This window comes from Nerophis ophidion, linkage group LG21 (assembly GCF_033978795.1).
Source record: "Nerophis ophidion isolate RoL-2023_Sa linkage group LG21, RoL_Noph_v1.0, whole genome shotgun sequence".
NCBI lineage: Eukaryota > Metazoa > Chordata > Actinopteri > Syngnathiformes > Syngnathidae > Nerophis > Nerophis ophidion.
The window spans coordinates 15,332,722-15,355,718 of record NC_084631.1 but is presented as its reverse complement, the minus strand read 5'-3'; the positions used below and the strand labels follow the sequence as shown (position 1 = coordinate 15,355,718).

Below are 22,997 nucleotides of genomic sequence, written 5' to 3'. Positions count from 1 at the left end.
CGCTCGACATCCATTGCTTTCGGTCCCCTAGAGGGGGGGGGTTGCCCACATCTGAGGTCCTCTCCAAGGTTTCTCATAGTCAGCATTGTCGCTGGCGTCCCACTGAATGTGAATTCTCCCTGCCCACTGGGTGTGAGTTTTCCTTGCCCTTTTGTGGGTTCTTCCGAGGATGTTGTAGTCGTAATGATTTGTGCAGTCCTTTGAGACATTTGTGATTTGGGGCTATATAAATAAACATTGATTGATTGATTGATTGATTGAACATTGATTGATTGATTGATATCCCAGCTGCATTCGGGCGGAAGGCGGGTTACACCCGGGACAAGTCGCCATCTCATCGCAGTGAATGCACATCCAATATTTGATAACAATAGTATCTGTTTTTACTCCAATATCACAGCTGTACATTGGTACAATAATGACAATAATGATAATAACCATAGTCTGCAAGGAATAACTCTTATACTGAGCATGATAAGCTTTTCAGAATATAAATACAGCTTTTGTGTTGGAACGTATTTCATTCAGTTGCATTTTTATAACAAAGACAGGAAAAGCAGCTTGCCAAAATAAAATTAAAAAAAAATGTTTGCATATTTATTTGAGTTACTTGCAACTCTCGTTGGAAACTTCAGGAAGGAAACAGGTAGTTCCTTCTCTGGTTGCCATAACTACATTTGTGTATCCAGGGAGATTAAGTATTGCTGGATTCCAAGCGGATGCCAACATCATCATCACACATCCTACTGTACATAATGAAGGTTATGATGATGATGATGCCTTATTTAATCTTCCCTAAAGGAGGAAATGGTGTGCAATAACAAGACAAGAAGTTTGTTCTGGTAAATAGTTACCGGTCCAGCTGCTGCCGTAGACCGGAGCGCTCCACTCGCTCCACAGACCATCGAATTCATCCTGAGTTCTGATTTGGATCACGTACTCCACACCTGAAAGGGCATCAGTGATGGTGAAAGAGCGACGCCCCTTGATCATCTTCACCTGAGAACACACGGACGCACGCACGCACACACACACACACACACACGCACACACGCACACACGCACGCACGCACGCACACACACACACACACACACACACACACACACACACACACACACACACACTCTCTAGTTTATAAATACACATGTTTAAACCCTCGCTGTACGTACTGTGGAATTCTGGACTATGAGTTGCTATTTTTTTCCTACGCTTTGAACCGTGCGGCTTATGAAACGGTGCGGCTAACTTACTTACTAAAAGCCATGATGCAAATAGTTAAAAAAAAAAAAAACGAGCAAAGACACTGAAAAGGTGTGTGGGTGTTTGTGCTAGGGCGAATTTGCCCACTGCAGGTGCTGCAGTGCCCACCTGTTTAGAGATTTCAACCAGAATATAGAGTCTTCATTTTTAACTTCAAAGCAACGTTTGTAAGTTTTAAACTATAAATAAAACTGTTTGTACTGACTAAATTGTCCCATGTATGAACTTAAAGTTAAAGTACCAATGATTGTCACAAACACCCAGTGTGGCAAAAGTATTTTATGCATTTAACCCATCACCCTTGTTCACCCCCTGGGAGGTGAGGGGAGCAGTGAGCAGCAACGGTGGCCACGCCCGGGATCAATTTTTGGTGATTTAACTCCCAATTCCAACCCTTGACGCTGAGTGTCAAGCAGGGATGTAATGGGTCCCATTTTTATAGTCTTTGGTATGACTCGGCCGGGGTTTGAACTCACAACCTACCGATCTCAGGGCGGACACTATAACCATGTCTGCAGGGGTGTTTTCGTGCATATTTGTACATGCTATCGTAATATAATCAAGTGAGCGTCGTTAGCATTAGCTAATATGCTAAAATACTTACGAGTGTCTGTGTTAGCATTATTAAATTACAATGGCATTGGGAGCAAATACTAAAGTTTTGTTTATATTTTTGTTCAGTATTTATTATCACTAACTATTAGTTGAAAATGTTCAGCATTTTTTCCATACATTTAGATTTTTTGCTCTCTTTTCTATTATTTATAAGGTTGTATTTTCTTCCGACAATATGCTGCGGGACAACAAAACTCATATAACACCTTATGCTGTTTACTTTTATATGATATTTTCAATTAATTTTATCATCTAATATTACACCTAAAAATTGTAATTAATTCAATATATTCTACTCCATCTATTTGAATTTGTGTTTGACTTTATGTTCTACGGACGGCGTGGCGCAGTGGTAGAGTGGCCGTGTGCAACCCGAGGGTCCCTGGTTCAATTCCCACCTAGTACCAACCTCGTCACGTCCGTTGTGTCCTGAGCAAGACACTTCACCCTTGCTCCTGATGGGTGCTGGTTGGCGCCTTGCATGGCAGCTCCTTCCGTGAATGTGTGTGTGAATGGGTAAATATGGAAGTAGTGTCAAAGCGCTTTGAGTACCTTGAAGGTAGAAAAGCACGATACAAGTACAACCCATTTACCATTTATTTATTTACTGTTACTGAATAGGATTTTTTTAGACAAAGCACATTCTGAGAAAGTAAACCATTTTTTTTATTTACTTATTTTTTTTTTTTTACACTTACATGTTGTGGTTAGTATAATTAAATGTGTCCTTATGTATATTGTACTTCCCCAATCAATAAAGTGATAATGTTCATTAGTCTAAAAGGTGGAATTGAGTCTGGAAGAGTTTTAAAATGCTCCCATGTTCATTTTTATTCTATCAGAAAATTAAATAAATAATATCAAAATCTGATTACAGGATGTGATAATGTAATTTACTAAATTTGCTCAAGTGATATCTAACAGCATGTGGTTTATTCTGTAATTATGTAGTAAGCAACATCTACAACAAAACTTGTGAATTTGGACTTATTTCATTTACCACACATGAAGTTCGTAGAGGATACATATTATTTCAGCATATTCATGTGTGCCGAAAAAATGTGTCCCTCTGTCATAAGTACAACACGAAATGTACAGTTTATCAAAAAGGATTGATTTGGGAAGAAATGTCACAGGTTACGTTACAACTACGTATTAGACGATCAAGGCATGAACGTAGTAATCCACATGTTGAATAATATCATTAATAAGCAGCGTAAATACATAGTGTCCAAACACAGAAGTGTTGCCTCAATCTCAGGGGGGTCAAACTAATTTTAGCTCAGGGGCCGCATGGAGAAACGTCTGTGCGCACGCGGGCCGGACTATTAAAATCATGGCATTAAAACTAAAAAAAAAGACAACTTCGGAATGTTTGTTTTGTCTTACTTTGGCCAAAAATAAAACAAACACATTCTGAAAATATTACAATAAAAACATAGAAAAAAATACCGTAAATGGAAGAAAGTGAATAAATATAACTGAATATATTTACATATGTATATAAATGTGTTTTCTTTTGTATTTTTTTTTTTTATGATTTAAGTAACATCTATGACAAACTTTTTCAAAAACATAATATAGAATGTGAGATATAAAAGGATAATGTGTCATGTCTAGTGATCATGTTTTGTTTAGTTTTGTTTAGTTATGTTCTGTTTTGCTTAAAGGGGAACATTATGACTAAGTAAGCGTCAATATATACCTTGATGTTGCAGAAAAAAGACCATTTGTTTTTTTAACCGATTTACGAACTCTAAAAGGGTGAATTTGGCGATTTAAACGCCTTTTAATAGATAGCCTGTCGGAGAGATGACCTTTCACCCGTGACGTCACATTTTCTCAATCTCATTACACGCACCAAGTCAAATCAGCTCTGTTATTTTCCGTTTTTTCCACTGTGTTTCCGTACCTTGGAGACATCATGCCTCGTCGGTGTGTTGTCACAGGGTGTAACAACACGAACAGAGACGGATTAAAGTTGCACCAGTGGGCAAAAGATGCGAAAGTCCCTCGTTTGTTCTGCACACTTTACAGACGACAGCTATGCTACGAGAGAGATGGCAAGAATGTGTTGATATCCTGCGACACTCAAAGCAGATGCACCAAACTTTTAACATTGTGCATGAATGCACAAAGGTGAGTTTTGTTGGTGTTATTGACTTATGTGGAGTGTGCTAATCAGACATATTTGGTCACGGCATGACTGCAAGCTAATCGATGCTAACATGCTATTTAGGCTAGCTGTATGTACATATTGCGTCATTATGCCTCATTTGGAGCTATATTTGAGCTCATTTAGTTGCCTTTAAGTCCTCTTTATTCAATTTATATCTCATGACACACTATCTGTATGTAATATGGCTTTTATTTTTTTGCAACTCCAGACAGATTTGTTTTTGTATTTTTGCTCTCTCTCCCTGTCGCCCGCCCACACACGTTGCATCCAGCCTTTCCCTCCACCCACATTTAATGCCAAACAAACACATACCAATCGTTGGTTAGAAGGCAATCGCCAGATTCGTCCTCGCTTCCTCCCGTGTCGCTGTCTGTCGTGTCGTTTTCGTCGGTTTCGCTTGTATACGGTTCAAAGCGATATCAATCAATCAATCAATGTTTACTTATATAGCCCTAAATCACTAGTGTCTCAAAGGGCTGCACAAACCCCAACACAAACCACTACGACATCCTCGGTAGGCCCACATAAGGGCAAGGAAAACTCACACCCAGTGGGACGTAGGTGACAATTATGACTATGAGAACCTTGGAGAGGACAAAAGCAATGGATATGGCTCAATAGCTTCAGTTTCTTCTTCAATTTCGTTTTCGCTCTCTGCCTCCACACTCCAACCATCCGTTTCAATACATGCGTAATCTGTTGAATCGCTTACGCCGCTGAAATCCGAGTCTGAATCCGAGCTACCATCACTATATCTTTCTGTGCTATCCGCCATGATTGTTTCTGGTAGTTTCACGCTGTGACGTCACAGGATAATGGACGGGTGGATATACCGATGGTGAAAATCAGGCACTTTGAAGCCATTTTTCGGGATATTGCGTGATGTGTAGAATTTTGAGAAAAACTTCGGAAAAAAAAAATAAGCCACTGGAGACTGATTTTTATTGGTTTTAATCCTTCAGAAATTGTGATAATGTTCCCCTTTAAGACTCCATTGTTTCCGGTTTTTGAACTTCCTTTTTTACTTTGTTTCCATGCCAACCCTTTAGTTCTCACCTGTCCCCAAGTCAAGCACCTGTTTTCAATCACCATATTATTATTTAAGCCACAGTTGCCAGGTAGTCAGCCTGGTGACATCACCATCTATCACCCTCGACAAACCCATTATATCCATGCTGTTTTTTTCATACCCTTTTCTCGGTCACAGTAAGTGTTTTCGTTTTACTTGTTCATAGTTCTGCCATTGTGCAAGTTTTAGTTTGTGTCCATAGTTTTGCCTTAGCGCAAGTTTTGTTTTCAAAGCCAAGTTTTTGTACCTCCTTGGGAGCGCCTTTTGTTTGTTCCTGTGTTGAGTTAAGAGTAAATCATGTCCTTACCTTCACGCCGTCTCCCCTCCAATCACTTTGCACCTCGGGAAAAAACCCCTCACCCAAGTCTTACGGTTACCAAAAAGTGGGACCCCAATAATTTACTGTGGGACCCCATTTTTATGACTTGACCTTTTGAAAATTCCTAGTGCCAACACTGATGGAGTATCGGTGCGTGCAAAACAGCAGCAGGCGGCTGTGGGCTGCGGGCAGGTTCTAATACTAATCAAATATCTTCCCGGGGGCCATAAATAATTCATTCGCGGGCCAAATAAGGCAAGGACGAGAGTGGAAGAAGTGTCAATATATAAAAACGGAGCAGCATCTCCTCATCCCTGGCCCACTAGTGCAACAACAATGCCGTAATTGTGTCCAGTGAAAAACCGTCCGACGAGAACTCTCAAATGACTAAAGATACTTGGGTGAAAAATGTAAACTCACTACACCGGTTTGTTTTAGCACTTTCATGGCGAGTTTACTGACAGATATTAGTAAGAACTTTACACTACTTTATATTAGAAATGGCAACAGCGGAGGATGATAAGCAGATATAGAGAAAAATAAGCTTATCAACTACAGCTGACTACAATGGCGGACGCGCACAACATTTCAGGACTCATGCAGATCCCAAATACAGATCAGCAGGTACCAGAAGGTAAGACAAGTTTATTTTACATAATAGTGCAAAACAAAACGCCAGATATGTCTTCCCTTATACACACACCATAAAAATACTTGTATGTTGAAGCACAGTACAATTCATCAAGCGGTGCTTCTTCATAGCTTACCAAAGTCGTACTAAAACATTTTGATAGATTTTTGAGCGCCCCGTGTAATGTTCTATATTTTCAATGGAAAATATAAAATGTTGGTGTTTTTTACTTGAGTCATATTGCAGTCTACATGTATCTCTTATGTGTGACTGCCATCTACTGGTCACACTTATCGTTTCACCATCTACCAAATAAAATAGCTTTGAGGTCGGCAAGCACAACCAAAAGTATTCCGTACATTAGGCGCACCTGGTTATAAGGCACACTGTTGAGTTTTGAGAAAATTAAAGGATTATAGTCCGAAAAATACGGTAGTCTGGTCTTGTTGGGAGAATGACTTGCCATGGCTTTGAACATAAGATTTCTGCTTGCTATTTTTGAGGTTGTGGCTCGACAGCAACTGGACACCATAGCATTTCTTACACTACGGAATGGAAAGAGGGTAAAAAAATGGAGTCGAGAATCGTTCGTATTAAGCTTTTTATCCATTGCGGAGATCTGAATCACGGTTATTGGTGTTTACCTGCTCATGAGAAGAATTGACTGGTTGATATTTGAGTTCATAAATGAGCTCATAGTAGTTGTCTTGAGATTTCCAGGAGGCGGGGAAATTCCAGTTCACCAATATCCTGGTCTCCTGTCCTACTTCCTGTCGCATCAACACCCCAGCCGGGGGGTCCGGCTTCACTGAGACGGAAGGGACAAGCAAGATGCCTAACTCCAAAACCAGAACCGATGCGGTGAGGCGATAGGAACTTACAAATGTCCAGGGGAAAAAAGGACAAGATGGGGCTGGTGGCGTTGCCCGCCATGCTTGTGACGCACAAGTAGGCCACGTGAAGTGTCCGGAGCTCATCCTCGTCGTGGTCCAGGGCGCACCAGCATCGGGACCAACGGGTGGAGAAGGAACAGTGGAAACGATGGAACGTGTCGCTGGGCCTGAGAGTGTGTAGGTGACATGGAAATAATTCAAGAGTGGATGTGGCAGCTTAAAATAACTACTGTTACTAAGTGTGCTCTAGTTTGCTGTGGTGTACAAGTACAGGAGAGCACAACAATCTTGATAGAATGACAAACACCAATATTAAGCACAATGGCAGACATCTAGCCCATACTTGCCAACCCTCCCGGATTTTCCGGGAGACTCCCGAAACTCAGCGCCTCTCCCGAAAACCTCCCGGAAAAAAATTTTCTCCCGGAAATCTCCCGAAAATCACGCCCCCTCCAGCTCCATGCGGACATGAGTGGGGACAGCCTGTTTTCACGTCCGCTTTCCTGTTATATAAACAACTTGCCTGCCCGATTACGTAACAACACCTACTGATTTTTATTAAAAAACTGCACACACAAGGAACGAAGCAGAAGAACGAGGAAGTTACAGCCATGGCGACGCCGTCTGTAATAGAGTGATTCTATGTTGTCTGTTGTCATCTCCTGGTGAATGTTGGCTATAGCGTTATGGGGTTGCTTTTTGATTGCCCAACGATTTACGTGGTGCTGTGCACCTGACGGCAAGTCACTCTCGCCAGTACGCAAATGGCAGAACAAAGGTTACTCAAATAGTGAAAGGTAAGTGTTGTTGTTTTTATTTTTTTAATAACCAGCAAGCACAGTACAGTTATTAGAACAACTGTGTTTTTATTACTGTGTATTTGACAGGTACTGTCTGAAATTCAACTATTTCTTTTATTTTTATATATAATAAAATAAATATATATATAGCTAGAATTCATTGAAAGTCAAGTATTTCATACATATGTTTATATATATATATATATATATATATATATATATGAAATATATATGAAATACTCGAGTTGGTGAATCATACTCGTCCCCTCTTAACCACGCCCCCCGCCCAAACCACGCCCCAACCACGCCTCCTCCGACCCCCGACCACTAACCCCCCACTTCCCGAAATCGGAGGTCCCAAGGTTGGCAAGTATGATCTAGCCCAGCCTGATAAGACCTGAATTAATCTTATGGATGAGTGTTATTGTATCAATAACACTTACAGCTACTGTTTCCTACCTTTTACTGAGCAAAAGGTAGCAGTCAGGTTGTAAAGTCAATGGTTTCTCAGGCGTCCACTCACAGCGAATCTTACTGCTGGGTGACTTTTTGCTGCAGGACAAGCTGGGACTCTCCGGAGGATCTACGATAGATACAGTACATCTTTGCACAAATACTGTCACTCTTCAAAGTCGTTTGCAGGTACAATTTTCTACACATATCTCTTATGTGTTATTGCCATCATATTGGAGTCGACACGCATCTCTTATGTGTGACTGCCATCTACTGGTCACACTTGTCATTTCACCATGTACAAAATAAAATAGTTTCGAGGTCGGTAAGCACAACCAAAACTATTCTGTACATTTGGCGCACCGGTTTATAAGGCGCACTGTCAAAATTTGAGAAAGTGAAAGGATTTTATGTCTGCCTTGTAGTCCAAAAAAATATGGTATGTATATTTCAGGGATCCCTGACAAATGTACATGTATGTATAATATATATATATATATATATATATATATATATATATATATATATATATATATATATATATATATATATATATATATATATATATATATATATATATATATATATACATGGATCCAATATGGATTGAACTTTCACAGTATCATGTTAAACCCGCTCGACATCCATTGCTTTCGTCCTCTCCAAGGTTCTCATAGTCATCATTGTCACCAACGTCCCACTGGGTATGAGTTTTCCTTGCCCTTATGTGGGCCTATCGAGGATGTGGTAGTGGTTTGTGTTGTGGTTTGTGCAGCCCTTTGAGACACTAGTGATTTAGGGCTATATAAGTAACATTGATTGATTGATTGATATATATATATATATATATATATATATATATATATATATATATATATATATATATATATATATATATATATAAAATATCATCAAAAGGTTAAAAAAATCTGGAGAAATCACTCCAAGTAAGGGGCATGGCTGGAAACCAACATTGAATGACCGTGACATCAATCTCTAAACGATATCACCACATTGACTCAGGAACACTTCAGAAAACCACTCTCACTAAACACAGTTTGTCGCTACATCTGTAAGTGCAAGTTAAAGCTCTCCTATGCAAAGCGAAAGCTATTTATCAAAAACATCCAGAAACGCCGCCGGCTTCTCTGGGCCCGAGATCATCTTAGATGGACTGATGCAAAGTACAAAAGTGTTCTGTTGTCTGACGAGTCCACATTTCAGATTGTTTTTGGAATTATTCGACATCGTGTCATCCGGACCAAAGGGGAAGCAAACCATCCATTTAATTGTGATCATGATTTCTGGTTATGTTAGTTCAACAGAGGCCTTGCTGGCCCTGATGGCACACCACTGTGTAAATGTGATTGTGAAAGTTGTTTGTCTATCTGTGTTGGCCTTGCGATGAGCTGACAACTTGTCCAGGGTGTACTCTGCCTTCTGCCCGACTGCAGCTACGAGAAGCGCCAGCTCCCTCGCGATCCCGAGAGGGGGCACAGGCAGTAGAAAATGGATGAATGGATGCCCTATGGTGGTACTTGAAGAGCCAAGTGTTTCCTGACGTCGTACTTTGTGAAAAAAACTTTGAGAACCAGTCGTAACACAAGTGCTGCATTTTACGGACTGTAAGGCTCACTTAAAATCGACAGTGCGCCTTATAACCCGGTGCGCCTAATGTATGGAAAAAATCTGGCTTTGCTTATCGGCCTCAAAGTAATTTTTATTCGGTACATGGTGTAATTATAAGTGTGACCAATAGATGGCAGTCAAACAAAAGAGATACGTATAGACTGCACTATGATGGGAATATGACTCAAGTGAACATCAACATTTCATAGGTCCATCTATCCATTTTCTACCGCTTATTCCGTTTGGAGTCACGGGGGGCGCTGCTGCCTCTCTCAGCTACAATTGGGCGGAAGGCGTGTTCCATTGAAAATATCGAACATTACACACGGCGCTCACAAATCTATCAAAATGTTTTAGTACGACTTTAGTGAGCTATGAAGCTGCACCGCTTGATGGATTGTCGATGCATTAAACATACAAGTATTATTGTGGTGTGTGTATAAGGTAAGACATTATGTGGCGTATGGTTCACCTTCTGGTAACTGCTGATCTGTATTTGGGATCTGCATAAAACCTGAAAATTGCGCGGGCCCACTTTCGTAGTCCGTGGAGTCGCCGTAGTCGGTAAGCTTCTTCTTTTTCTCTAGCTTCTTGTTATGTGACATTCATCCTCTGGTGTTGCCATTTCCAATATAAAGTAGTGTAAAGTTCTTATTTATATCTGTCAATAAACTCGCCATGAAAGCGCTAAAACATACCAGTGTAGTGAGTATACATTATTCACTCAAGGATCTTTAGTTATTAGAGAGTTCCGGTCGGACGATGAGCCATGTAAATAAGACCGCCCACAAAACGGCGCATCCGGAAGGGACTGCCAGAAAGCAGCTTGAATATGATGCCACATTTTGACCAAAGAACCACCATTAAATGTTATGTAGACCATAAGGAAGTGTTTTCAATTTAGAAAAAAATTATAATAATATAACTCCTTTGAAGCGCCTTATATATGAAAAAGATCGGAAATAGACCATTCATTGGCAGTGTGCCTTATAATCCGGTGAGCCCTATGGTAGGTATATTATGGTACAATGGTGCTTTAGTTTTCATGTGCCACAAGATTTGATTTTTGACATAACAATTTGCCAACCTTTTGTCTCGGTTTTGGTACAAAAAATCCTTACGTCATCAGCTCCGTGTGACTCACCTGCCACGATGACCTTTATCGAGAACCTCTCGCGGCCTCGTTGGTGACAAGAGTAATTCCCAGAATCCTTCAGTTGCACTGAGGACACAGACAGTGGTGTGCCGCTCCTCCCCACTGTAAAGCCCTCCCAATCCCAGTGTCCTCTTCCCACAGTCTTCCCGTTCAACTTCCACTTCCCTTTTAAGCTTCTTGTCACCTTGTTCTTGTCCATGACTTCTGTCTTTCCAGTTGTACTGCTGGTCTGGACCACGTCATGCACAGGAGATGCAAGATGTCTGTCTGTCCCGTTTTGGACTTCTTCACCCTGAGGCGTGTCCTTCATTGTGTTCACATCAGCTTTTATTAGAACTTTGTTGCTCCGCGTCACGGTTGCAGGGGTCTGGGTCTCGCTGGAGGATTGCTCTCCTGTGTTGTTGTTGTTTGAAATGTGCTCGGACACCTTGACCTTTGCTCCGTCCACCTTCACTTCGCCATCACAGGACAGAACCAAGTAACTGCCTGGGGACAGAACCAACACGCCAGGGGGAGGTTCTAAAAGAACAAGGAAATAATACAAATTAATTTAGGCCAGTCCTTTTCAATTATTTTCTGTTACGGCACCCTAGGAAAAAGAAAGCAATTCTCCACTGAAACTGTAAATAGTATAATGTGTCTATAGAATTGTTGTAAGTACACCTCTGCATAACTTTGTATCCTTGTTAACAATAAAGCAAAAAAAGGACAAACTAAATATATAATAATTCACAACAAAGAATAACTTTATTAACACTGTTTCCTAGTTTGCAACGGAACATATTAAAAGTGCACCAATTTGCCAAAAATAAAATTAAAATTGATATCCTTATTCAAACTATAAACATTTTTTGACCGACTTGAACCATTTGATAATGAACAATGAAATTAAATTAACTCAATAAATAAGAATACATTCAAATTGATCAGCAACATTGACTCAGGAACATTTTAACACTTTAACCTACAAAACAAAAATTAGTAAAACAATGTGTGCTGACTTTTTTTTTTTTTTTTTTTAATCAAAATGAGGAAGTCAGGATTAATGGCTACAATGAGCACGTTTTGTACTGCACATATTTTCAAAGCAGGATTTGTGTCACGACGAGGTGGGGGTCGCAGCTTACTGCAAGGTTTGTTCTCCCAGGATGCAAACAGACTGTTTCAGACAGGACTTGAAGGTAGGAACATACTTAATAATCAATTATTACGACACAGCAGAAATGACAGGAACCAAAACAAAAGGAAAGTGTGCCGTTCACACGAGAAGCTGAGGCAAAAAACTTAGGACATGAAACATGAAACTATGGACAAGAAAACCTCACTAAACTATGGCATGAAACAAAACAGCATTAACTATGGAATCACATGAAATATACAAGACTTACTGTGGCAAGAAAAGAGCAATGACGCCAGGACGACTAACTGGCAAAGACAGGCTTAAATAATACTCTCTTAACAAGAGCAGGTGCGTGTCCGAACACCAGCGGCAGGTGAAACTAATGAGTCGCCATGGTAACTAAACAAACAAGGGAGCGCAAACAGGAACTAAAAGAGTCGAAAACTCACAAGAAATATCCATCCATCCATCGATTTTCTACCGCTTATTCCCTTTTGGAGTATCGGGGGGCGCTGGCGCCTATCCCAGCTACAATCGGGCGGAAGGCAGGGTACACTCTAGACAAGTCGCCACCTCATCGCAGGCTCAACACAGATAGACGGACAACATTCACACTCACATTCACACACTAGGTCCAATTTAGTGTTGCCAATCAACCTATCCCCAGGTGCATGTCTTTGGAAGTGGGGGGAAGCCGGAGTACCCGGAGGGAACCCACGCATTCACGGGGATAACATGCAAACTCCACACAGAAAGATCCCGAGCCTGGATTTGAACCCAGGACTGCAGGACCTTCGTATTGTGAGGCAGACGCACTAACCCCTCTTCTACCGTGAAGCGCTCACAAGAAATAACAAAAACATAATCCAAACCACAGATCATGACAGATTGTAGCATCATACAGCATGGTACTGTTAAAACATTTTCCATGGGATCACATCGCGCTACCCCCAGGGGGGCCCACCCCAATATTTGAGAATAACTACTCAAAGGGCCTGATCTACTTAAAAGTAAGTAGCAAGTGCTTAACATTGTGTGAAACTATACAATTGCATGTACAATTAGTGGGCGTGTTGCGTTTTATCTACTAAAACATCTATAACAATTGATAATAAGTACAAGAGTGGTGTACCCTGCCCTATTTGAATGCAGATATTGTTTGTACTAGTGTTGTCTCCATACCAATATTTTAGTACCGGTACCGTATGTATTTCGATACTTTTGGTACTTTTCTAAATAAGGGGGACCACAATAAAATTGCATTATTGGCTTTATTTTAACCAAATATCTGACGGTATATTAAAAATATGTTTCTTATTGCAATTAAAGAACAATTTAGTCCTTAAATAAAATAGTGAACAAACAAGACAAGTAAGCAAACAAAGGCTCCTAATATAGCTGCAGACATATGCAGTAACATAGTGTGTCATTTATCATTCTATTATTTTGTCAATATTATTAAGGACAAGTGGTCCACGCTCGGGATCTTTCTGTGTGGAGTTTGCATGTTCTTCCCGTGAATGCGTGGGTTCCCTCCGGGTACTCCGGCTTCCTCCCACTTCCAAAGACATGCACCTGGGGATAGGTTGATTGGCAACACTAAATTGGCCCTAGTGTGTGAATGTGAGTGTGAATGTTGTCTGTCTATCTGTGTTGGCCCTGCGATGAGGTGGCGACTTGTCCAGGGTGTACCCTGCCTTCCGCCCGATTGTAGCTGAGATAGGCGCCAGCGCCCCCCGCGACCCCGAAAGGGAATAAGCGGTAGGAAATGGATGGATGGATGGGTAGAAAATGAATTATTCATCTGGTTCTTCATTTAACGTTAATATGTACTTACTTTCTCTTTTAACATGTTCCGTCTACACTTTTGTTAAAATGTAATAATCACTTATTCTTCTGTTTTGTGGATGCTTTACATTAGTTTTGGAGGATACCACAAATTTAGGTATCCATCCGATACCAAATAGTTACCGTATCATACATTGGTCATATTCAAAGTCCTCATGTGTCCATAAACATAATATGAATTTTGAAAAAAGGAAAACAATCAACAATATCAATGCAATCATTGTAGTGTCGACTAGATACGCTCCTGTACTTGGTATCATTACAGTGGATGTCAGGTGTAGATCCACCCATGGCATTTGTTTACATTCAGGGTGCTAGTTTGCTGTTAGAGGTTAGCTATCGTATTCTCCTACGGTGTGTAGTGAAACATATTTAGCTATTCCTCGTCCTGCAGTGATGGTACTAGTAAGAAACGTACTTTATTTATCGCCATAGAGGCGAGGATTAGTGATTTAGAAGTAGCTAAAACACTGCCGACTGCGAATGGACGTTCGCCGCTAGCGAGCTAACCATGTTTTAAAGTGTTTCAGTGTTATAGCTTCACCTTTATCTTTAGTTTTTAGTCCGAAATGTGTTCGTTCTCCCTTTTCTTTCTACACGCCGTGTCGGCTTGTAAGTATTCTGTGATTGTGTGGTGCCGAACATGCTCGTCTGCTGGTAAACTAGCAATGTCACGACTTGAGGACGCGCAGTCATGCCCGGGAACCCGTGCTTTTCAAACAGAGTATAGTATCGTTTTTGATTCATTAGTATTGCGATACTATACCAGTACCAGTATACCATAAAACCCTCATGTGTGCTATTGGCTGTCACCATGGAGACATTCCCCCCACATTTATGACATCAAGGGATGCATTAGTTTTTTTTCATTCTTGAATGATACACAATCCTCCAGCTAGGTGGCAGCACTGCTTGAATTGATCAACAGGCTCAACCAGGAAATATGACCAAGTATATTGGTTGCCCTCTATTTGTTGTGCTAAAACATGCTTGCATACATTATGTACAGATATAATTTAAAGTTTTATAATTATTAGACCAGTACTTCTTATCTTTGGGTGAGAAGGGGGAGCGTGACAAAAAACAATACACAAGTCTTCAGCTATGGCATGTACCGTATTTTACGGACTATGAGGCACACATAAAATATTTTTTTTTGTCTTAAAACTCGACAGAGCGCCTTATAACCCGGTGTGTCTAATGTAAGGAATAAGTTTGGTTGAGCTTACCCATCTCGAACCTATTTTATCTGGTACATGATGTAATGATAAGTGTGACCAGTAGATGGCAGTCAAACATAAGAGATAAGTGTAGACTGCACGATGATTGCAATAGTATTCAAATATACAACGCCAACATTTTAAAAGTTCCATTGAAAATATAGAACAGTACACACGGCGCTCAAAAATTGATCAACATTTTTTAGTACGACCTTGGTAAGCTATGAAGCCGCACCGCTTGTTGGATTGTCGGCGCATTAAACATACGAGTATTATTATGGTGTGTGTGTATAAGGTAAGATATTATCTGCCGTTTTGTTTCACAATATTATGCACAAGCAACTTTTCTTACCTTCTGGTATCTGTTGATCTGTATTTGGGATCTGTATAAGTCCTGAAAAATTGTGCGCCTCCGCCATTGTAGTCTGTGGTGATCCCGTAGTCTATAAGCTTCTTGTATTTCTCTATCTTTTTATGTGACATTCATCCTCCACTGTTGCCATTTCTCAGCAGGAAACCGACGGTTTGTACAGTCCAGGTACAGAACGAGACTCCGTCCCAGGTGGGGTGTTTAAGTATATCTGGGTCTTGTTCACGAGTGAGGGAAAGATGGAGACGGAAATCAGCCGGAGAATCGGAGAAGCTGAGGCAGTATTGCAGTCTCTCTGCCGCACTGTTGTGATGAAACGAGAGCTGAGCCAGAAGGCAAAGCTCTCGGTCTACTGAGCTATCTACAATCCTACTCTCTTCTATGGTCATGACGTGTGGGTCATGACCGAAAGAATAAGATTGCGGATACAAGCGGTCAAAATGAGGTTCCTTAGAAGGGTGGCTGGCATCTTCCTTAGAGATAGGATGAGAAGTTCAGTCACCCGAGAGAGACTCGGAGTAGAGCCGCTGCTCCTTTGCTTGGAAAGGAGCCAGCTAAGGTGGTTCGGGCATCTCGTGCGGATTGCCACACAAGCGTCTCCCTAGTGAGGTCCTTGTTGCAGGTCCCACTGGGAGGAGACCGCGCGGCAGGCCAAGGACCAGATGGGGGGATTACATATACACCCTGGCCTTGGAACTCTTTGGGATCTCCCAGGAGGAAGTTGCTAATGTTGCTCTGGAGAGGGAAGTCTGGTGGTCTCTGCTGGACCTATCCGATTCCGGATAAGCGGTTGAAGATGGATGGAGGGAGGATGTTGCCATTTCTAATATAGAGTAGTGTAAAGTTCTTACTTATATCTGTCAGCAACCCCACCATGAAAGCACTAAAACATACCGGTGTAGTGAGTTTACATTATTCGCCCAAGGAACTGTAGCTATTAGAGAGTTCCGGTGGACGGTTTTTCAAGGGACACAATTCCCTCTGTTATTCAATCCAATCAAACCGACTTTATATGTATAGCACATTTAAACAACAGAAATGTTTCCAAAGTGCTGCACAACAATATAAAAAAAAATGTTCAAATATTATCCTTAGCTCCACCAATGACTGAATAAAAAACAAACAAAAAAATAAATATAAAACAATATAAAAATGGATTTGATTAAAAACGATTTTAAAGGGTAAACAAATTGAAAAAATAAATAGAAATCAACATTTTAAAAACACAGAGGACCACAGAGGACCACACAACTCACGTAGTGTTAAAAGCCAAAAAATAAAAGTGGGTCTTAAGACGAGACTTAAAACCCTACACTGTGGTAGCAGTTCGAATAAGGGAGGGGCAGAGTGTTCCAGAGCTTAGGGCCGAACACAGAGAAGGCCCTGTCTCCCCTGGTTTTAAGACTGGTCTTGGGCACCACGAGCTGGAGCTGGCGCTTGGACCTCAGAACGCGCGCAGGAGTGTAAATTTGGATGACGTCCGAGATATAATGAGGTGCCAGTCCATGTAAAGATTTAAAAGCAAACAGCAATGTTTTAAAATCCATTCTAAAATGAACAGGGAGCCAGTGCAAACTCTCTAGAATTGGGGTTATATGCTGGCGTTTCCTGGCCCCTGTTAAAAGTCCTGTTGCCGCGTTCTGGACTAACTGCAACCGACTAATGCCAGCATAAAGTGCATTGCAGTAGTCCAGGTCACTTGAAATAAAAGCATGCACGACTTGTTCAAAACGGTTAAAAAATCAAAATTGGTTCTACCTTTGCTAAAAGACGAAGATGATAAAACCACGATTTTAAAACGCCATTGACTTGTTTGTCAAGTTTAAAATCGCTATCTATAGTGACGCCAAGGCTGAGGACTTTGGGATTATTGATTTAAGTAAAGTCTGAATGTCATTAAAAATGTTAGCTCCATCTTTTGACACTTCTTCCACAAAACGGCGCATCCGGAAGCGATAATAATATGACTCCGAGATCAAAAATAGACCATTCATCGACAGTGTGCCTTATAACCCGGTGTGCCCTATGGTCCGTAAAATACGGTAGGTGATGGTACTAGCAACTTATAGAGTGGTGTGTACGGATAAATAAATATTATCAGGTTCTCAATCATATTTCAATTCGGGAGTGGGGGTTTGAAAAAAATGATGTCCTGGATGTGGGGGAACACAGGGTTAGGGGATAGTATTGGGATAGATTAGGATTTAAGTGAAGGTAAGTTTAAGGATTAGGTTTAGAGTAAATGTGACCTTTACAAAACTGAATCACTGCTTTGTATTAAATATAAATGAGAAAAAGACAAAGGTTATTTCGGGGAATAAATGTGTTATACATCATTTGTTTAATAATCATTAGTCCAAGTACAAACGTTATTTAAGGGAACTGCCATAGTGGACTCACCCCACTACGAATGTTCATATGTCAGTTGGACACATTTTAGTCTCAATAAATTGAGTTGCTCCTTTCAATATTTTTCCTACACAACATTGCTTGTGCTCGTCATGTCTAAACTTGCCTAAATAACCACAATATTCTCATTTTGCTCTCAACCCAGCCACACTTAAGAGAGATAAATGTTTAAAGTATGCTGGCTGACTGGACTCCAAAGGACTTTCTGCCCTTTGGCCAAAGTAAACAATTTCCCACGGCAGCTGGAGCAGATTCCCATTAAAGGGAGACAAATACCCATGAAATTAAGAAAGAATGATGATTACATTGACCTTATCGTCATTTGTCAGTCCGATAACATCAGATAAAACACCCGAGAAAACTAAAATACTGCTACAACATCAAAGAAAACCAGTTGAAATGCTCATCAGGGCATAAGAAGTCACTGAAAAACAACTTCCATAAAGCAATCTGGTAATATATTTCACTTTAGTAATCTCCAAAAACTGTCACATGTTGCTTTTTTATAACATTAGGCAAACTTCCACATTGAAAAGGTCAACACCGTGCAGTTTATTTTTGACTGTAGCTTTTTAAATAAACAAATATTTACCCTTTTTCAGACAGGTTCCGTGGAAAAAGCTCCGTACTGGCGTGGTGCAAAGGAAATACAACAGAGGGAGGAAACGATGCATCTTTTGCCAAGTAAAATCCCCCCAGAGTGGAGTCTCTAAGTGGTCACATAGCCTACAGCAGAAGTCCTTCTTCTTCTGTGTGTTGTCTTTACACTGACAGGAGGACTTGTGTCTGCAGTGGACAAACTTCCTCTGAGACCCGTTATTGTGAAACTCATCCGCCCCGGCTATACACAAAAACACACACACACGCACGCACGCACGCACGCACGTACGCACGCACGCACACGCATGCACACACACACACACACACACACACGCACACACACACACACACACACACACACACACACACAACTGCTGTATTTCCTACCTTCTTGAGACCGGCAAAAAATGCCTCCCTTTCTAGGACCACCTTTTCTAGAAATATAAAGATTTGTATTTACCACATTAATAATATATACATACTATGCAAATTGTTTGTAATTTTTTTTTAATCGTCTTTATTTACTTCAAGTTATTATAGTATGTCTCAATATACATATTTATTTATTTTTATCAATCAATTCTGGCCAAGTGGGGCACATTTCATTTTTCTTATACACACTTGTTATTGCATATGTTGGCCAGAGGGGGAGCACTTATAAAACCATCACGCAGTCAATTTGAATAATCCTTCCTTTTTGGGACCACCTTCATTTTGTTAGGTTTCACCTCCAGGGGTGCAAATCAGACCTCTGTTTTTTGTTGTTTTTGTAATGTGCTTAAGGCCGATGACAAACAAGTCACAAACCACAGATGGCACCTTTGCCGCACTTTGGGCAACCCAGCTGTAGAACCCAACTGTTAATGGCCTAGGTACCGTAGTGTATTTTTTCATCCTACGGTCACATATGGGACAGGGGTTGTCTTACGTCAGCCCTGGAAGTGGTAAAAATCAGCTGTTCATCTGGCGGGTTTTCTCGGGATGAATAGGGAAGTCCTTCTTTTGCTGCCGTCTTGTTTTATCACATATTTCTGTATTTGCTCCTGTCTATGTTTCCTTTTGTATGCACATTAAATAGGTAACAAAATCCCGACTTTGGAGCAATGTTCACGGACTCTAATATTTGGGTCTCTATCAGATGCGGTGGTTTTCCATACCGGGACCATGATTTTTGTCCCAACTTGTTCAATGGTCCTCAGTAACACACACACACACACACACACACACACACACACACACACACACACACACACACACACACACACACACACACACACACACACACACACACACACACACGTATATTTGTATTTTTTACTTTTTGAAACCTCTGAAAAATGTCTACATCTTTAGGACCACCCTTTCTAGATATATAAAGATTTATATTTACAACATTAATAATATATACCTATTATACAAACACAATAAAGCTGGTTGTAAAAAATGAGTTGGAATTTTACAAGAAAATGGTCACACTTTTATAAAGAAAAACTTTTTTGATACTACTATAATAAAAGTCGTCATTTTACTCAACGCAAGTAAACATTTTACAAGAAAAACTGATGATTTGTGTAATATTATGGGAAAAGTTGGAATTGTACTCAATAACAGTCACAATTTCACAAGAAAAGCTAAAAATTGTGGCAATTTTATGAAAAGAGTTGTAATTTTACTCGACAAAAGTCACAATTTAATAGGAAAACTGTCATGATCCACGTCTTGGATCATGGCATATTCTTGGTTTTGGTTCTGTTTGTTATCACATTCTGTCTAGTATTTGTCTTCCTATGTTCTTTGTGGCACTTCCTGGTTTATTTCTGTTGTCCTAGTAACGCACTTGTGTCACCTGCCTTCCGTGTGATCACGCACATCTGCCTCCTGATTTATCTCCCTATATATGCCCGCCTTTGTTTGACATTCAGTCTTGGACTCTTGCTTGCTACACACAACAGCTGACGCCGTTCTTCCAACATTGTGGTATATCTATTTTTGTATACTTGTTAGCTTGTATGCTACTTTGTTTGTTTATGTCCCTAGCTTCCACGCTAGCGCCCTTTGTTCTTTCTAGCTCCCAAGCTAGTTCTGTTGGTTTTCTGTTATTGCCTTTGTGCAAGTGTTTTTGTTCTTAGTTTGTTTTATTATATAAATAAATTATTATTCCTACCTTACGCTGTGTTCCATCTTCGCTGCACCCACGAAAGAACAACTCGTCACGACAATGCCACCGAGACGTCACAAAACTTGGAAATTTTGGCAATGTTATAATAACAATCATAATTTTACTTGGCAAAATAATGACAAAAGTCATAATTTTACTCAAAAAATGTCACTATTTTAGAAGAACAACAAAAAAATTGGCTGTGATAATAGTGAATGTCACCATTTAGCATAAAACATTTAAAATGTTACATAATAAAGTAATAATTTTACGAGAAAATATTGCAATATTACTGAAACAGAAAGAATATGAGAAATTGTTCCCAATTTTAGAATAAAGAAGTTGAAACATTGTGAGAAAAAGACTGGTTTTAGTTAATATATTTTTTTTATGTTTCTGTACTTGGTTTTTAATCTTCATTATTTAGTTCAAGTTATTACAGTATGTCTCTCGATACATATTTGTTTATATTTTGAAATTAATTTTGGCCGAAGGGGGAGCATTTCAATTTCTTACAAACACTTGTTATTTCATATGTTGACCACAGGGGGAACACTTCAAATTTGTACACACACTTATTTCATATGATGACCAGAGGGGGAGCACTTTTGAAACCGACAAACTGTCAATTTGAAAAATCCCTCCTTTTTGGGGTGCAAATGAGACAATCTCCATTAGATGCAATGGTTTTTTCGTATCAAGACCATTATGTATGTTCTAACTTATTCACCGGTCCTCATATGGAAGGAACTTTTCCTTGTTGATGTCTCAAGAAGGGTAAAAAAAAATAAGAACACACAGGCACACACACGCACGCACGCACACACCCAAACACACACACGCACACACTTATCAAGGATATCCTTTAATAAATCTTCCTCCTCGCCTGTGACTGAACAAGAATAATGTTCAACCTTGTAATTCAATGTAATGCCAGTAGAAACATTCTGCAACATATCTGTATTCCATACATACTGTACATGTTTTCATTCCTATTATCAAAGTAGAACATTGTTTGCCAGTTTGAAAGCAGCTATCTCCAAATATATATATATATATTTTTTGTCTATAAGAATATCCAACTTAGTCACTGTTTTTTCTCAATTATTTTGAAATGAGTACAGCACCAATGAAAAAGCATCTATCTCCAAAGTTTGTGTTTATGCTTGATGTGAAGCAAATATCTCCAAATCTTGTGACTTTTCTTTTCCAATGAAAAATATATATTATATATCTATTTTTTCTTTCAATTTTTTTGCCAAAAGGAATTATGTAAGATTTTTTCCTTTTTTATTCCTAACGATTTCCCCCAATTGATGGCAACACTAAATTAGCTTAAGTGTGTGAATGTTGTCTATCTGTGTTAGCCATGTGATGAGGTGGCGACTTGTCCAGGGTGTACACGCCTTCCGCTCGAATGCAGCTGAGGTAGGTTCCAGCACCAGCCGCGACCCCAAAAATGGACAAGCGGTAGAAAAATGGATGGATGGATTTCCCCCAAATCCCAGCGGAACACTCTGAAATTGTATCTACCTTTAAATCATTATTATTTTTACCCAACAAAAGGATGTACAGTATACGTCAATATTTTTAGATTTTTTTCCCCCATAAAAAGTATGTGTTTACAAAGTTTGTGACGTTTTTTTTTGCCAGTGTATGCGCTTTTAATTAAAATTATTTTTATGCTACAGGTGAAGCAATTACCTCAATATTGTGACATTCCCACCCTAAAAAAACATTTATCCCCTACTTTCATATTTTTCTAATGATCTCTCCCCCCTGTCCACTACACACACTTACAGAGGGGTACCTAGTCGAAGCATTTATCTCTATTGTGTGTTTCTTTTGATCGGCAAACACTTTTTCTTTTTTTTTCATTTTGTAAGGTTTTCTTTTCGTGAAAAGAAATAAACACACATTTTCTTTTCCTAAATAAAAATCGTGTATTTGCAAATTTTTAAATGTTTTTGCCCAATTACAAGCATGTATTGACTGTTTCTCCAACGTTTGCAAGGTTGTTGTTTTTTATCATCATGATATATATATATTTTGTTGTAAGATCTGCCAATAAAAAATGTTGGGTAAAAAAATTGCCCAACTGTAACCCATATGCTGGTTCAGAAAAAGACAAACCCCTTTTTGAGTTATTTTAACTGAACATTTTGGGTTAATTTTTTTCATCGCAACTTTTGGGTTGAATTATTTCACCCAAAAGTTGAGTTATGATAACTTAATGCTGGGTTATTCCCCACCAAACTTTTGGGTTA

The 22,997-nt window shown here is 39.8% G+C and overlaps 1 protein-coding gene across 3 annotated transcripts in view; it reads right to left on the bottom strand.

The window, feature by feature from the left end:
- il6r (interleukin 6 receptor) overlaps positions 1–18,815 on the bottom strand; it is a 32,678-nt gene extending 13,863 nt beyond the window's left edge. Inside the window, exons 1-6 of one of the 3 annotated variants that reach the window (XM_061882005.1) lie at positions 18,565–18,815; positions 10,994–11,524; positions 8,227–8,350; positions 6,956–7,134; positions 6,719–6,882; positions 855–999 (exon numbers count right to left, since the gene is read on the bottom strand). In XM_061882005.1, the coding sequence (XP_061737989.1) occupies positions 855–999; positions 6,719–6,882; positions 6,956–7,134; positions 8,227–8,350; positions 10,994–11,524; positions 18,565–18,646 (1,225 nt within the window). In that variant the 5' untranslated portion in view covers positions 18,647–18,815. The remainder of the gene's footprint in view (positions 1–854; positions 1,000–6,718; positions 6,883–6,955; positions 7,135–8,226; positions 8,351–10,993; positions 11,525–18,564) is intronic. The other 2 variants (XM_061882004.1, XM_061882006.1) reach the window with 2 other exon arrangements.
- Positions 18,816–22,997: the final 4,182 nt, after the last annotated feature.